Below are 16,488 nucleotides of genomic sequence, written 5' to 3' on the forward strand. Positions count from 1 at the left end.
ATCGTTTTCTCGGTCTTATCTCTTATCTTACTACGGATATAAATAAAAGATAGATCGAACAAATAGAAGAAAGAGAAGAAACTGGAAAAATAATGTTAGCGCAAAAATATCACTTTTGACGATGCGCTATGGGAACGACAGTTGCTGCCGATTTGTCTTCCTCTTTTTACCACGTCTTGCCACGATAATGGGCAGACTCGCAGTAAGATGCATCGCGATCTCGAACAATAGGAAACTGCACTCCATCGTCGCGTTAATATTGCCATTGTCCGCGAACGGTAGACGATGCACATCGGTGCAACGACTCTCGACGGCCTTTGACGCGCGTGAATAGGCCTCCTAGGCACCGGAAACGCTTTGTCGCGTCAATTATTCCACTTCGGCCCGCGAGACGCCGATATATTCTACGCGAGACAACGACACGCTTTGCACGTGAATCGTCGATATAGTTGGAGATTAATGGAATTCCAGGATCAAGATTAATGTTTGGTAATTGCTTAAGTTACTCGTGGTTGGACAACTTGGTATTATACGAGGGAAGATGATGTAGGTGGTAGATCGTCTTTTATCCCTCAACTGCTGTGGTACCTGTGTAGTATTATAACTGTAAATGATTTTAAATAAATTCGAAGGGAAGAGTGTTCGATTACATGAAATAACGAGACGAGATCGTGATTAATTTCAAGTACAATTAATTAATATAATATTGTGACTCACAAAAGTATTCGTATATCTACCAGAGGAAACTTTCATGTGTATATTGTAAGCGTTACGTAAAATATTTTGTAATTTTATCAGCGCTATTATCAAACACGATTATCATGATTATATTGCAATAATTTATTTATGGTAGATTTATATAAGATTTATACAAGATATCTATTGCAAGCATATGTATTTAGTAAAAGATAGTACAAAGCATGAATGGTTACATAAAGTACGTAATAAATGCGAAAGAGAGTCTTAATGAATACTAATTATGAGACTTATTAATATCGTGGATGACGGGTTGTTTAAACTCATGTGATCTTTGCGAAATATACATTTACTTGTACTAAATATCATATAACTTCTATATAAAATTTTAGAATCGTTAAAAATTTTGCCAATATATTGTATGGTAATTAGGTATCATTGTTGATGTTAGCGAAATTTCACAATGTTTTACACAACACTCTTAATATATTCGACAAGTGTATGAATACTTCCACGAGGCATTGTAATCGATGAACCAACTTTCTTATCGAAGCAATCTGAATTTCCACGGAAAGATTTATTTTGCAGTACATTGCACTAGCTTTTGTACAAATTACGAATTACAGACACATATACGATTTTATTAAATTGCGAGATTATAGTATTCTACAGATCGATAAACGAAATTAAAAGTCGCTACCTTAACAATGATATTGAAATTGAAAAATCAATAACTTTCTGGGTCACTGTCGCGTTTTTGATTATCCAATTTCTCTATTCTCTTTCGACATTTGTTCATTGAATTCATCCACGTGACACGAAAAATATTCGAAAGATCGAGTTCTCTAGAAGCTGAGCCATCCACGTGGTTCGATCAACGCGGAGCCGTTCGAAACGGATATCGCATACCCGATCGATCGAGCGTTCTTCGAGTAATTTTCAGCCACGATCGTTGCCAAGGAATGCCTTCTCCTCGAATCTCGTGCCAACAGCTTCGACGCCACTAAGCCATTTCTGATGGCATTGAGTCTACTTCTATCCCGAGAGAAAAGTCTCGACCTCCAGAAATCGAACTTGCTATTTTTCGAACCGTGTCGCTTCTTATTGAAACGCCGGAAGATCCGACAGATTTTTCTTCCTTTGATCCCTTACACTTCCGCCCTCGCATTGTCCGTCGAACAAGAAGCAACCAGATTACATTCTGCCATCCTGCCATCTATGAAAATTTGTTTCTGAGAAGATCGAAACTCGCTTTTAGTGTGGGTGAGAGAATTTTATTAACTTTTTTTTATTAATCTAAAGGATACGTGTCTCTTAGTTAGTGAGAATTTTGAAAATTGTTATTGATATGATAACACGTGTTTCGTAAGAATTATCGACCAAATATTTGGAAGTTTTAATATTGTAATAATCTAGCACTTTGGATTCAACTTCGTAAACTTTTATCTTTGTGTTGAAATCGACTTTCGATCTTAAGATTCTGATAAGACTGATCACGAGTGTACCAAATGTAACATTAAGATTTTAATTGAGGATTAAATATTGTATTTCAATTACGATAGAATTCATGAAATTGATAAGATCTTTTAGAATGCTGTAATTAAGCTTCTCGATAACAAACCGACGACTATTTTATGTCGATTTTATGTATTTTTCAGCGAGCTAGACGCTAAGAGAAATAATGAAAACATCGATTGACGATAAAGTTGGCATCTCTTGGAATATCGATATCAATTTTTGCTCTATATGAATAATCCATAAGAATCTCCTATATTTTAAAATTTTAAACAAACGACGACAGTTTCTTATATATTTAAATGCCATAGATTGCATTTATCTACCTCCAGAAGAATACAACTTCCAATAAAATACACGTATTAAACAATGCTAAGGTATTGTGTACGTGAATGCAAACATTTTCTAGAAACTTTATCGCAGAAACTTTCATTATAGTACCTGCGAAAGAGGGTGGGAATTGGTCTTGTACATTTTTCTTTATCATTTTATAACACTGATATTATTCACTTCACATGGTACACGTTTTTCATAATTGAAAACTTCGTCGGTATCTATTTCATCGATACCAGCAACCCTATCTATTATACTTTCATGCTTACATTATATCATAGAACTATTATTATCTTATATAAAACAACCATGACGCTAAAAGCCGCTACGCCATCAACGGCTTCCTATTTTAACTACTTCAATTTTCTTCCTATTTCAATCAAAAATATCAAACTCATCAAAACGATGGATTATAAGTTGTTAATTTGAGCAATTAATAAAATCATGCAAGTGAGTGATCATGCAGATATACATGTTAGAACAATTCCATCGTGTTAAAATAATTAGTAGTCCCTTTGGAATATCAACTATCCCAAAATTTCCCTTTAACAGACGTCAATAGCAAAACCGATCGACCTTCGTCACTCCGTTTAATTGCTCCCAAATTAGACGCTTGGGGACTGGGTACGACCATACGATGCGATAGGCCAACCAAATTCGTCCCCGCGTACTAAGAATTCACCATAGAAGATCTGCCAACCAGAAGTATCCCTGAGGGACGTTCAAGACCGATAATAATCGTCGATCTCGACGAAACTGCCCTACCGCACGTTATCGTCCATTATTCCTCTCTAGGAGTTTCCCGAAATTTTCTTTCCACGACGATTCCCTTTCTTCCTCTTATGTTGTTTTAGTTGTTCCTCATCATCGGGAAACACATGATTTATATTATATTTAGCTTTCGTGCTCGAGATGTTCTAACAGATATTAATTAATGGACGTTCGACATTCACAAAAATCTATGTACAAGCAAGATATTTTCAGCAAGAGAAGTTTCTCCTTTGAGAGCTGCTTCTGTTGCATCGTGGACAAAGTTCTTTGAGGCGACGTTTATGACGTTGGATTGTGCGGTTAAAGTTGAATGGCGTGGTATTTAAATTTTCTTAAACAGGTGAACATTAAGTAACATTCATAAAAGATATAACTTAGAAAAAACGAAGCTGGCACCCCGCTGGGGGTAGCCGCCCACATGCTATATTTATTTTATTTTTATATATATATATATATTTTTTTTTTCTTCACCAACAAGATATAACACTTTACCAAATGTCCACAAGGACAAATTGTAAAATAACCAAAATAAAATAAAAAAAAATTAAGTAACATTGTGACGTTGTAGCGTATAATGCAATATGTAGCAGGACCGGATATTTAATGTGTGGATAATAGTTTTTAAAAAAAAAGTTGGCAAATTTAGAATTGATAAAATTGCTCTGCATTAAGGTGGATTATTTCAAATACCGTAGAAAGGTCGTATATTCTAATTATTTGAGAGTTGGCGATAAACATTTTGCATATTACGACGTGGTAAATAGAATTTGTTTCGGAATTACTCTCATTTGACGTTTATTACACGTTTAATCTACCGCTTATTTTATTCCCAACGATTACGTTGTAACGTAATCTTTACGAAATCCGAAGGAATTTTAAGCTTGTAGCGCATGGAACATGGAAGACTCGAAATGCTTTAACAGTCACCGTAATTTCAACGTATTAATTGCTATACGAATTAATTAGTTGTTAACAGAGGATGTTATTATGAGATCAATTGGCGGTTACTAGAGCGGAATAGTTCTAAAGTTTTACAATTCTAAATATACGAAGCGGTTACGGAGATCTCAATATATCATATTTCATGAATATTAATATCAAGCCTTGCTTACTAATTCTAGAAACACTAGAAATATCTCCCTATTCAGGATCTCTTCAATCCCATTTTTCACAGTTTTTTATTATCCAATCTTTCCCGAATATAACTGAAAAATTTATTTGATCATATTTTCCAAACGATATCGTCTTTTTTTATGAAAGACCATAGCCATTAAATATCTATGGGGCCACGATGTCGGGTATTGATTTTATGGTGACATCGACATGGCCGTCTAACAATGAGTTAAGAGGAACAGAACCATGTGTGTATGTGTGTGTGAGAGAGAGAGAGACAGAGGGAGAGAGCTGGCCAAGCTCAGTGCAATTCTCCGCGAATATTTGTCCAACATTTGTAAACAGTGTCATACCTCGAGAGATACAATAATCCTGAAAAATAAGTTTTACTTCCGAAGGAAATGAAAGTCGTATTTCATCGTATTATCATCGTACGTTACGTGCTTTATCTCCTTTTGTCCATCGCCCAGAAACCTTCCTTCTTAAAAACTACGGAAAGGGCGGGGGCAATATAGCTTGGTAGAACAATCTTTAAGAAGTTTTAGCAGAGGACTGAGTTCATCTTATATTCTTTTCCCTTTCGAGGTAAAGACAAGCGGAAGTATTTTAATATGAACCTTTTATTGTCGAGTCATCGTCTTGTCTACTTTTTGGAACTTCCTTTAAGTTCCAAAGTAGAAGTAAGTAGAAAATGTTATATCTGCAATATATGAATGAATTCTATTTGCTTTTTCCTTTTTTTTTTTTTTTTATTGTATATAAATCAGTTTGATTATATTTACCTTAATATTTGTTCGTAAAATAAACATTTTATGTGTAAATTCGTTAGAAATCAAGTGTTCCGACAAACGATAACGATATTTCCTCGAATTGTTTCGTTAAAGGTATCATCGATTCGCCGGTATGATTGTGGTAAATGCATTTTCTAGGGGATGTTTCATCCCTTGTCGGTAACGTAGAAATTCCTGGTTTACGTTTTCCTGGAAAATCGTGGAAACGCGGCAATCATATCCCAAGTCGATAACACGAGTGGAATGCAACAGTCGATGAAGTTGCACCCTTTTATTTTACCGACAATCGTTTTGATTTCAGTCGCTACATTATTTTGTAACATAATCCTTCTACGATAAGATTCTTATACGGCTACCTTTAGCATTTTTTCATTAATAAAATATATTTTTAATAATTACACGACGGGTTTATGCATTTATAGTGATTTTAAAAGCATAAAAATGTACACAACATACGAAAATATGTCAAAATATTCGTAATAATATCTAGTAGGTGAAGCAAATCTCTATTTAGATTCTGTTTCTTCAATTACATGAGATTAAAATGAACATTCGCAGTCTACTAATAATACTTCTAACATATTATGCAACTGGAAACAATTTCTATATGTAAATATATTTGTCTGTTACAGCGAAAAAGCAAAATGGGGCGGCATTACGAACGAACAGTTTGGGCTCGGGGGCAAGAACACCACCCCTTGAGAGAAAAAGCAAATTTTCAGCCCTCGGTAGACTCTTTAAACCGTGGAAGTGGAAACGGAAAAAGAAATCGGATAAATTCGAAGCTGCCTCATTGTGTGAGTATATTTTTAATAATAAATATTTAAAAAAACGTGAAATGATAGATTGAAAAATAATTTAAGGGTATCATTTGATACACTAAATGAACTAGTGGCGATTTATCGATAAACCAGGATATTAACTAGGGGTTGTTCTTCACGATTGCAGCGCTCGAGAGGAAAATCTCTGTACGAGCTAGCAGAGACGAGTTGGTACAGAAAGGAATCCTGTTGCCCGTCATAAGGTCCACGTCGTTTCCGGAAAATGGTGAGTTTTCCGCTTTTACCGTATGTCAGAGATTTTATAGGAAAACCTGAAATGTCGATGCTCGAGAGGAAATTGAACTGTCCCATATTTCATTCGTGCGATTGTTCCTTACGATGGTACAATTTAAATTCAAATTTCCATTTTCTGATCGAACTTACATACCTTCGTGTTTTATTTACACAAAAATTAAACATCCATGTACCCACGAATATCCTTGAAGAGGTAATTGTTATTCTGTAAAAATTTAACAAAATCGAATCACATAACAATTGGTCAAACCTTAAAACACAATATCAAATTTTAAACAATATGACATTTTATACTTAACGACCTAATATCTATAATCAAATTATCTCTGATTATCTCCACTTATTTAAAGTTTGTTCTGAATCTCGAATAAATCAACCTAACAGCCATGGTCATCGTTCACGAACGTACTAACATACCAAGCTTTCAGAGTAACATATGTATGTTTCCCCTCAGCCACAGACTACGTTCACTTATCTCAAGTTTCTCTTCAACCCCAATTTCTCTTATCTGTACGAACTTCAACCATCGTGAACTACCATAAACCAACTCTATGAAATCATAAAACCAGTATCTACGCGTACGAATGTTATCAAATTCGAAACAACCATCGAATATCGCTAAAGTTTCAAATTTCGAGTCACTTTGGGGGATGAGATCTCTGTGGGATGGAGCTTCATTCGTGGTGGACAAATTCGGCAATGTACGAGTACAGGACCGTCTGTCCCGTGGAAATTGTCCAGCCTCCGGCTGATCAGGAAATAAGGGCCCATGATTTGCGGGTGGGAACGAGACACGAATGGCAAGACGAAACGCTAAAGAACGTAATTAGGTTTCGCGCTTGTTATCACCCAGACATGGGCTCAATTTCCGGAACCGTCGGACACGTGATGCGTCTACCTTCGTTTTATAGAAACGTGGCCAATTTTGGATAGCTATCGTGGTTGTTTCATATTTTCTGCAGATTGCCTTCATATATTTCTCCTCTCTGTTGGTATATTTTCTAATAGCGCAAATGGGCAACGTTTATTGTATAGTGTGCCCGAATCGATACTGAGGATAAAGAGGTAATTGCCTTTAGGTTTTCTGAGAGACCAAATTTTCGGCTCCATCTTTTAAAATTCATGAACCATCAGAGATGAGTTTGAAAGTTGAACGATTATTTTATCATGAGACGATAATGATACGGACCTTCTTACCGACAAAAGTGGTAAGACAAACTTCTGTCAGAAATTTAAGTTTATTTCATACATTCCACGTATCAATTTCGGTCCTGTCGTGTTTTTTGTCGTTTCCTGTGCCGTACTAAATTACCTCTATATTATCCTTTCCTTTTGACTGTACTAACTTAAACATAAAATATACACCCATCAAACTTAAACACACATCGATGTGACAAACATCCGAAATTCCTCTTTCAACTCTGAAAACTTCACTCTTGTTGGAGCTAATCGATCTCTTCATCACATTCTCAAGAGCAAACGGCAAAACACTTTCAAACAGTTGCAGGCCGAAATAGCTTTAAACGATAATAATTGTACACGCTCACCATCGATTTCAATCCTCCTCTTCAAATTGCATCGTCAGAAACCATCTATTCCCAGTACGAACAATTGCCCGAAAACCATTCGCTTAAACCAGCAGAAACGTGCGTACAGACTGTTTCAGACACCCTGCTGTGTTCATTAATATTTCCTGCTAATCGTTCTCGTTGCTCGTTTCCAGAAACGGCCGGCGACTCTCCCGACGGTCAGAAGCCGCCGACGCCGCAACAGACTCCCCAGCAGCAGCAACAGCAGCAACAACAGTCGCAACAGCAGCAACCAGCCGCTGGGGGTATTGGTACCGGTGGCGTCGGTGGTGGTGGCACCCCTGCAGCAACACCCACGTCAGCCGGTACCGTGCAGCAATCCCAACAATCCCAGCAAGTAGCATCGGCCACGCCGACCCCTACGACTGCCAATCCGCATTCTACAGGACCGCCCAGCAATCAACCCTCGCCGCATCCCTCGCCCCTTTATCCAGGGATACCACAGCCAGGTCAGCCCAACGGCAGCACGCAAGGTAAGATGCAAATATCGATATGATCCGAACGCGCAATACTCGAATTTCATGGAGATATATAGCATGGGAAGGTGTGCGCTGCATCTTTTCTTCTGGGAATTGGAATTGAGATGTATGGGATGTACAGATTGGAATTCAGCTATACGATCGTATGGTACAACTTCGTTTAGACGTAGTCGTTGACAAAAAATAAATGGACGTGTAATGGGTTTGGTACTTACTACTTTTAGATACTTAACTTTTATTTATTATATATCCTCTGATATATAATATTATAGGATATTATGTATCCTTTATCATATATCTTATATATCCCCTATTATATATATTATATATCCATGTATCCCATGTATTATGTATATCCTTCTATGTGGTATATATAGATTATTCAGTAAATAATTTGACTGTCCAATTATTTTTGTCCACGATTGTAATTAGACTAGGGATTTTTACGCATTTATGGGAAATTTGGTGCTACAAAAATGCATATAATTTATACAATATGCGAAAACATGTAAAATATCCAAAATAGAGTGTTTATTATGATACTTGGTAGGTGAAATAAATTTCTATTTAGATTCCGTTTCTTTAGTTATGTTCATAGTAATATAAAAATGCATAAAAATCCGTTAGTTTGATTATAAATTATACGGTTGAAATTCATAATACATAATGAAGACGATGAAAACGAAACATTTAAAGAAGAACATAACTAGTCTCAAGTATCTATGGTATATTTGATCGTTTTGACGTAAATAGTCGTCAGAAAACACATCCTAAGTCTTTCGGAGCCTAAGTACTTATGCTTGCCAAATATCTGAAATTAGTTACTTCGATTTTGAAAATATGTAAATTTTAACATCTGACCGATTTTACGAGCGGATTATATCATTTCCATCGACTTTACTAACTGGATTAAGGGTCTTATGGTCAAATATGATCAATAGCGGTGTTTGATATTTGGTTTGACGAGAGGTTTGATTGGCTGTAGAAAGTTCGTGATGATTTTATGCGGTAGGTTAGGGTTGTCGATGCTGCTACAGGATTTTGGGTGTGTTAGGATCGCGGTGGAAGATACTGGGGTTGGTTAGGAGTCGCTTGGGAATTGAAGGGGGAGATTGTTACTTAAAGGGGTGTGTATGATTCAAAAGGACACAGGAGATTAGGTTTAATTCAACAGGTGATAAAGAGACATGATGAGATCAGATATATTATTAGAGAATTCTAGGAATTTTCTATCCAGAAAATAAATTTCATCGTCCTTTCAACGAACAAAATTCTTAGAAATCAAAAAGCTTAAATTTATAATTCACTATCCTGGTTCATAATAAAAGTGTAAGATTCTACCGTAGGAAAAGTCTCTCTAATACTACGATGCATTCTAAAAATAAATCTTCTATCATATCAGATCAGAGTTCCAATTTCTGTTAATTGGATCATTTCTTAACCGAAATCTTCTGTAACCACCAAATTAAAATTTGATAAAGGCAAATCAATTTCTATTAGAACAATTTTAGCCCGCTTATATTGACATAATTTATCGTTAGGAGAAATAAAACGACTCGTCAAGAGATACAAGGTTTCTTAATAAGAGATTAGCAATCACAGCGACCTATTAACTCGTCTTCTTCAATTATAAGGTGAAATATCTGTGCGAAACGCAAATTGTCGTCTCATCGACGTTTATCTTGAAATTAAAATTTCTTAGCATGTAGGAGAGTTGAAGTGGTTGCAAAAAAGGCCAGGGAAATTATAGCCTCGTCCCCATGGTATCTAATGCGAACACGCACAATGGCGCGAGTACGGCGTTGACCTAATTACCAGGAATCACGTGCTAGAGGCGGCATTAATGGGCTACCAAGTACAATCGTGGTATGTCGTGCTGCATGACGATCGCTTAAATATCTCATGGAATCTCCGCCTCGTCCAACTGAGTCGCGCAATAATAATAACTTTGACAACGTTTAATCATGCCTGTTCAATTAATACCAAATGTCAGACGTGTCCATCCTTCAGAAGGATGCAAGATTATTAGGTTGCAGAATTCTCTTTGGTGATTAGTGATTGCATATATGTATATATATTATGGAAACGTATTAAAGACAAACTAGTTTTCAATTTTACTACTTCAAAACATTTTCTTCCTTAAAGTGTGTTGCATTAATTTTGCTTTATTGATAAAATCAGCAGAAGAATCGGTATCGGTATAACCGCAGACGTTTTAAATTTATAATTAATAGTATAATAATTACAAAAGTATTTGTACACCATTGTATTTATCATATCATTTATGTACTAATTAATTAAGTTCAAGTATATTAAATTTTGTACTATTTAATAGTACCTTCATACAACTACAAAAAGTTGATACTGTAAAAATGAAATGTAGAAACTACTATTAAAAAAAAAAAAATGCTTCATTTGAAAATAAGGATAAGAAAAAGAAATATTCTGGTAACCACTGTATATGAAGACAAAAATGAGAACGAATGTCCAACATTCTGGAAAACTCCAAAAACCGTATTTTACAATCCACCCCACGACAGAATCGAAATCTTTCCACGAACGACACCTGATCCCTTTGCGTCGTATCGAGTTCACAAATCTACCAGGCTCAAGGAACAATCCCCGATCTTTCACCCCTTTTTCGTGCTCCATATCTGACCATCGGCCAAACAAACCTATCATGTTTCTGCCGCGGTTTAAAGGGAAACCGTAAAAGCACATTTATCATGCAAACTGGTAACGCAATATCATCCAGACGATTCGATTCTCAAACCCCAATTTTCCAACCTCCTTTCAAGATTTCTTGAGATTTCGTGGCATGTCTCGTGAGTCCTTTTGTCAGTTAGCAACCTGTTGCGATTCGTGAATTTACTTGACGCGTTTCACCGGTATAACTCGACGCCTCCATCTCGCTGTTTGTTTAAAGAAGCGCCTTCAGATACGCTCTGGCTGTGAAATCTAAACGACAAAAGGAGCACACGATCAATAATATTGACAATTCATTTTAATCTTTTTGAAACCTCACACGGCCATTGTTATTGACAATACATGTTCGTTCGCTTGCTGCAACAATGACATAATTTAGAAATCACGAGTTTAGGGAAAACGAATCCGAATGCTTTCAATCGTATAACTTTGTAAGAACGTCACGTTGGAATGCAAAGTTGATATAACGGGATGTCTAACTTATACAAAAATATCATAATGTTGCCATTCAGCTCGATAAATTTACATTTACTCTTGGAATAACATTCTAACTTACGATCGCTGTTAGTGCGAAATTCACTCCGCGTTCAAGATTTATTTAATATTATCTCGTTAGTGTAAACAAAATTTCAACAAGAACCATGCTCAGATTTTCAGCGATGAAATCATAAATTTAAAATATAATACATTACTGACGAGGGAAAAAAATATGTGAAAATTATTTTGATTAAATGTATGTAGCTTTCGGGCACAATTACAATTCAATTTCATAATATGCACCGAACCAATAAAAGACTATTGGACTTTGACCGTGCACGATCAATATGATTGTCAATGATATTGACCTTTAAGAAGAGTCAAATTTTCATGCAGGATAACAAAATACTGAGCATAATCACGTTTTTAAGCGCACGGACTACGTGGAACAATTTACTCGCAAGCGCGTTACACGCGAATAATACACTTCCTGCAGCAGCTGCTTCCGGCGAGGAATATTCACTGGCTTTCCGGTGAGTCGTTAATGTCGCGGCCAAGCTGGGAAAGAGAATCTTCTCTTTGAGAACTGTACGCCACTAGCTTCAGATTTCTTTTTTAGTTTTTGTGGTTACTTTGATGAACGCTAGCGTATGAACTAAATCTCGTGTCTGGGGAATAAGCCTCTCTTTTCAAATACGAAACAAACTAGGCTCTTAGGTGGTTTTATGATTAAGCTAACAAAGCTAAATAATTCTTCCACTTGAACAGCAATTTTCATATATTAATTAGCTTTCTCAGAAACAACAATCAAGCTAAAATTCAAGAAAATCGTCATGAGTAAAAGTTTTCATACCAGTCGTCTCCCAAAGTTACAGTGAGATCAAAGTTTAAAAATTCTGCGGACTAAAAAAAGTTGTTAGGAGTAAAAAATGATATGAGTCTTTTCACGCTGCAGTCAAGTCGAAATTTAAAAATTCTCTCACCTTAATAAAAATCTTCTTATTAAACAACCTTCCAAAATCACAATCAATCCAAATATACCATTCTGTCAAAATAAAACATCTCGTATTAAATCAAGCTCTTCTTAAACAACAAACATAAGCCAGAGCGAAAAAGTTCTTCCAATTATCCCAAGTACCAAGGGAAAATTACATCCTGTGCCCCGGTAGACTGCCAAAATTCGTCGGATCTCGTCACTGCTCCATCGATCCGATGCCATAGAAATATTTCAGGTAGACCTTTGGATCCACTACCTAGCTAAACACGGAAAAGACGAAGAAACCTCGAGGGTAGAGAGAGGGTTAGGTGGAAGAGAAGTGGAGGGTGGGGTGAATTAAGCGGCAGTGATGGAAGCTGTAGGATGGAAAAGGGTGCAAACAGAGGATAAAACGTCGTGCAGACTGTGGAGGCTGGGTTAGCGTAGCTCTTTGTCTGTCTCGTGGCAAGAACCATGGGAGGCAACGACGATCGATACGCTTCTCTGCGTACATTACGAACTGAAGAGCCTACCAGCCGTTTCTTCTCTCTCTTCCTCCCTCTCTATCTCTCTTCCTTTTGGATATCCTTCCTGTTTATTTTTATTCTTCGGTTTTTCAGCTCTTTCGTGCATTTAAGGAGACCGTGTATTCCAAAAGGATCGAAAAATGAGATGGAGATGCGATCTTGTTAGATAACTGCGCTTTTCTAAGTTTCAAGGATGGGATCTTAAAATTCTGATGATCGAGTTGTCGTTAGTGAGAAGCAAGGGGCAGTTTTCAGCAGGTCGCGGTTTCGATAATTTTTATTCCTTGGGATAGTGAGTTTATGTTTTAACATGACTACGGTCATCGTTGATTATGCCAGGTTCAACGTCTATCAACCACGTAACAATACCAAACCCTATTATTATTTACGTTTTATTTGATTTATCAAGAATCGTATTAATTTAACGTAACTTAGTAAGAGTGAAGGTTTCAGTAACTATTAAAAATGAAATGGTTCCTTCATTAAAAATATTCCTGCAAGTCAACAAAAACCTATTACGATCTCAATAAACTTCACATAGAGCTACTGCTCATTCGCAATTACCTTTCATTCTTCTTCTTGCAATTACCTTACTCCACGTTGTTCTCACTACGGTACCTCAATCTTTTAACCGCACGACAACATAGAAAACCTAGTAACTCACCTTTCTCTGCCAGTCTACCTAACAAATTACCCTAAACCCATCCACCCTCCCCCAAGATCCCAAACTGAATTCCAACAGCGAGAGCATCACGCGGTGACAAATGAAAAGGAGCATGAGAAGCGTCATGCCATCACTTCAAAGGACTGCAAAAGAACTCTGCTGAAGTCGAAAACTGTTCGCGTTACCACCCCTATCCTCGTAGACCTTTCTGGTGATGAATCCTTGGTATAAGGGAAATTTTAGCAACAGAGAGTATCAGGGTCACCATTAACGAGACCCGATGTAGGCATTGTTGTTGGTGGGTCTCCGGGTTAAGGAGATCGTTCGAATTCAGCGGAGGGTGGAGACAGAGGAATGGGGTGACACTTTGCTAACCGCTGAACGTTAAGGGATGGGACGTTTATTGCGTCGTTCGGGATGGCTGTTTGAAGAAGACGTTTGTTATTCCGTGCAATTGAGTGTTTGTGTTATCTGAGGGAAGATCACGAGGGAGATTTCGGTAGTTGGGGCATAGTTATGCAGATTTCGTCGGGGAAATTATGCGAATCTTCTAATTAGGCTATTCAGTCACTGCCTCGTTGTATTCCAATTGAAAATCCACGGATTTCTGCATGCAAAATTATGTAAGAATTATTTTCCAGATTTAATTACAGGTTCGTTGAAGTTTATCGATGTTTAAAGGAGCGTTCAGAGGAATAATGCTTTTACGAAAGATTATCCTCGTTTGTTTGCATCTCCCTTCTTTGGTCAAGGCTTTGTCCTTGTTTTCTTTTTAACTAACGTTCTCGAGGGAATTGTGAATGGCAAACTCATTAGAGCGTGGAATTGGAAGACAAATATGGAGAAACTTATATTGACGTTATTTTCATCGAAGTTCGGTGAATGATACCAGTTTCCCTGATTTTCTGTTGTTTATCGTTCAAATTAATCGTATTTCCTCCTATTTATGGTTTTCAATACATACTTATTTGTAAATATCATGCACGTACATCGCGTGGATATTCAATTGAAAATTGTATTTAGTACATTTAACAATATTGTGTTATCGTGCAACGTTTGTAAATTTTCATGACGAAAAGAAGAAATGCAAATCAGACAACAGTTGACAAACGAGCACAAAAGCAGTTTGTTGTAATATGAAATTTACTCACTGATTTCTTATATGTGTCTCTTGCGAATCATATCCGAGCAGGTTTGTAAATTACTTGAACATAATCAAATTTGATTAGATGTCTTGGTTATTTAGGATAAACAATATCCAGAAAAAATTCTTTCTGTAATATAGGAAATGTTTTAAATTACACATTCTCGACGTAACATAAATACAATAATTTATATAAGGTTTTAACAATAAGCTCGTATAGGGTGCTACTAAAGTGTGTCTGACCATACATGTCCCACTTCTACTTATAGTTTGCTCTCGTTCCCCGAGTTTCAGTCTTTAATCCACACATCTATAAATCAGTCATGCAGACTATAATGAATTGAAGTTTTACAATCATAAATTTATCATTTGTCATATTTCATATTTCCATATATTTTCATATTGATCTACACATATATCGCCTTAAGAGGATCTTTAATTTCCTTTTTGATATAACATATAATGGGACATTTTGAAATAGCCTGGAGCAATTTTTCATAAAGTGAAATCAAAATACATTATTTGTATAGATAATAGGAATATCGTATAATGAGTAATAAATAATAAAAAGTAAATATAAGACTCTAATAAAGATAAAATAAGTCTGATGTAAAGATTTAATACATTTTAGTGAATTAATGAAAATATCTCTATTACAGACAAAATTTACGGTTCATAAATTCATTGTCTTTAAATTAATAATTCCACCTCGTATATTATACCTTCTATACTTACAAAATCCAATACTCAAACTACCATTTCTCGGCGTTCAATACAATACACCGCTTCACATAAAAAATGCAATAGCTTTAAATAATTATTTCCTAAATCAAACATTCATTCTCATTCTTTTATAACGCAGTGAGATTTAAGAACGACCATTCCAATTTGTATTCCTCCTCGTCTCTCATGAATCCTGCTCTCGTGAATTCAACATTCAAACCATCATTCCTCAGAATTCGATAAAAAAACACTTGAGATATAATCCATCCCCCGAAGCCTCACAATTCAAATGGATCAATCCTTAACAATCTTCAAACATCGTTTCATCCACTTCAATTAACCAGAAAATTCAAGATCTCTTCACCACTGCCGCCATCCTTAATCCACGTCAAAACATATTTTCCCGGAACAACGATAAAAACGCTATCCGAAATTCAATGTAACAAAAGAGCATGCGTACCGCGCTCTCGGGCTAGTCGCCGACGTGCATATTTCAGCGCGGCGGCACTCGTTGTTTTCTCTCGCGCGTACGTGCAACGGGGCCTCCTCGCATAGGAGGGTGGAAGAGGAAAGGGTGCATGACGAGAGAGAAGCCGGGTCGATATTGACGCAGGCCTGTAGTGAAACCTTACGGGCATCGTCGTCGTCGTCGACGACGTCGAACTAACGGCGAAATTTAAACCGGAGTGGGGGATCGGAGAGGAATTTTCGTTTGATCGGTCGCACGAGCACGATCGAACCCATGACTCTACATACTCGTATATCGCGATACTTCTCGGTGAATAATTTTGAATACGTAACTCAGCCAGATAAAGAGACCTCTTTCGTGCACCGATGTATTCACTTTGTTACTTATTTTGCAAAAATTATTACTTGTAATGTACACCCTATAGTAAGATCAAAATGTT

General features: G+C 36.6%; 1 protein-coding gene across 12 annotated transcripts in view; it reads left to right on the plus strand.

Moving 5' to 3' along the window:
• Window positions 1-16,488, plus strand: part of LOC132905063 (phosphatase and actin regulator 4B) — a 397,089-nt gene that overhangs the window by 144,745 nt on the left and 235,856 nt on the right. For all 12 annotated transcript variants that reach the window (XM_060955998.1, XM_060955999.1, XM_060956002.1 and 9 more), the window contains 3 exons: window positions 5,852-6,016; window positions 6,168-6,266; window positions 8,019-8,357. In XM_060955998.1, coding sequence (XP_060811981.1) covers window positions 5,852-6,016; window positions 6,168-6,266; window positions 8,019-8,357 — 603 coding nt within the window. The remainder of the gene's footprint in view (window positions 1-5,851; window positions 6,017-6,167; window positions 6,267-8,018; window positions 8,358-16,488) is intronic.

The sequence above is a fragment of the Bombus pascuorum genome, chromosome 3 (assembly GCF_905332965.1).
Source record: "Bombus pascuorum chromosome 3, iyBomPasc1.1, whole genome shotgun sequence".
Taxonomy (NCBI): Eukaryota; Metazoa; Arthropoda; class Insecta; order Hymenoptera; family Apidae; genus Bombus; species Bombus pascuorum.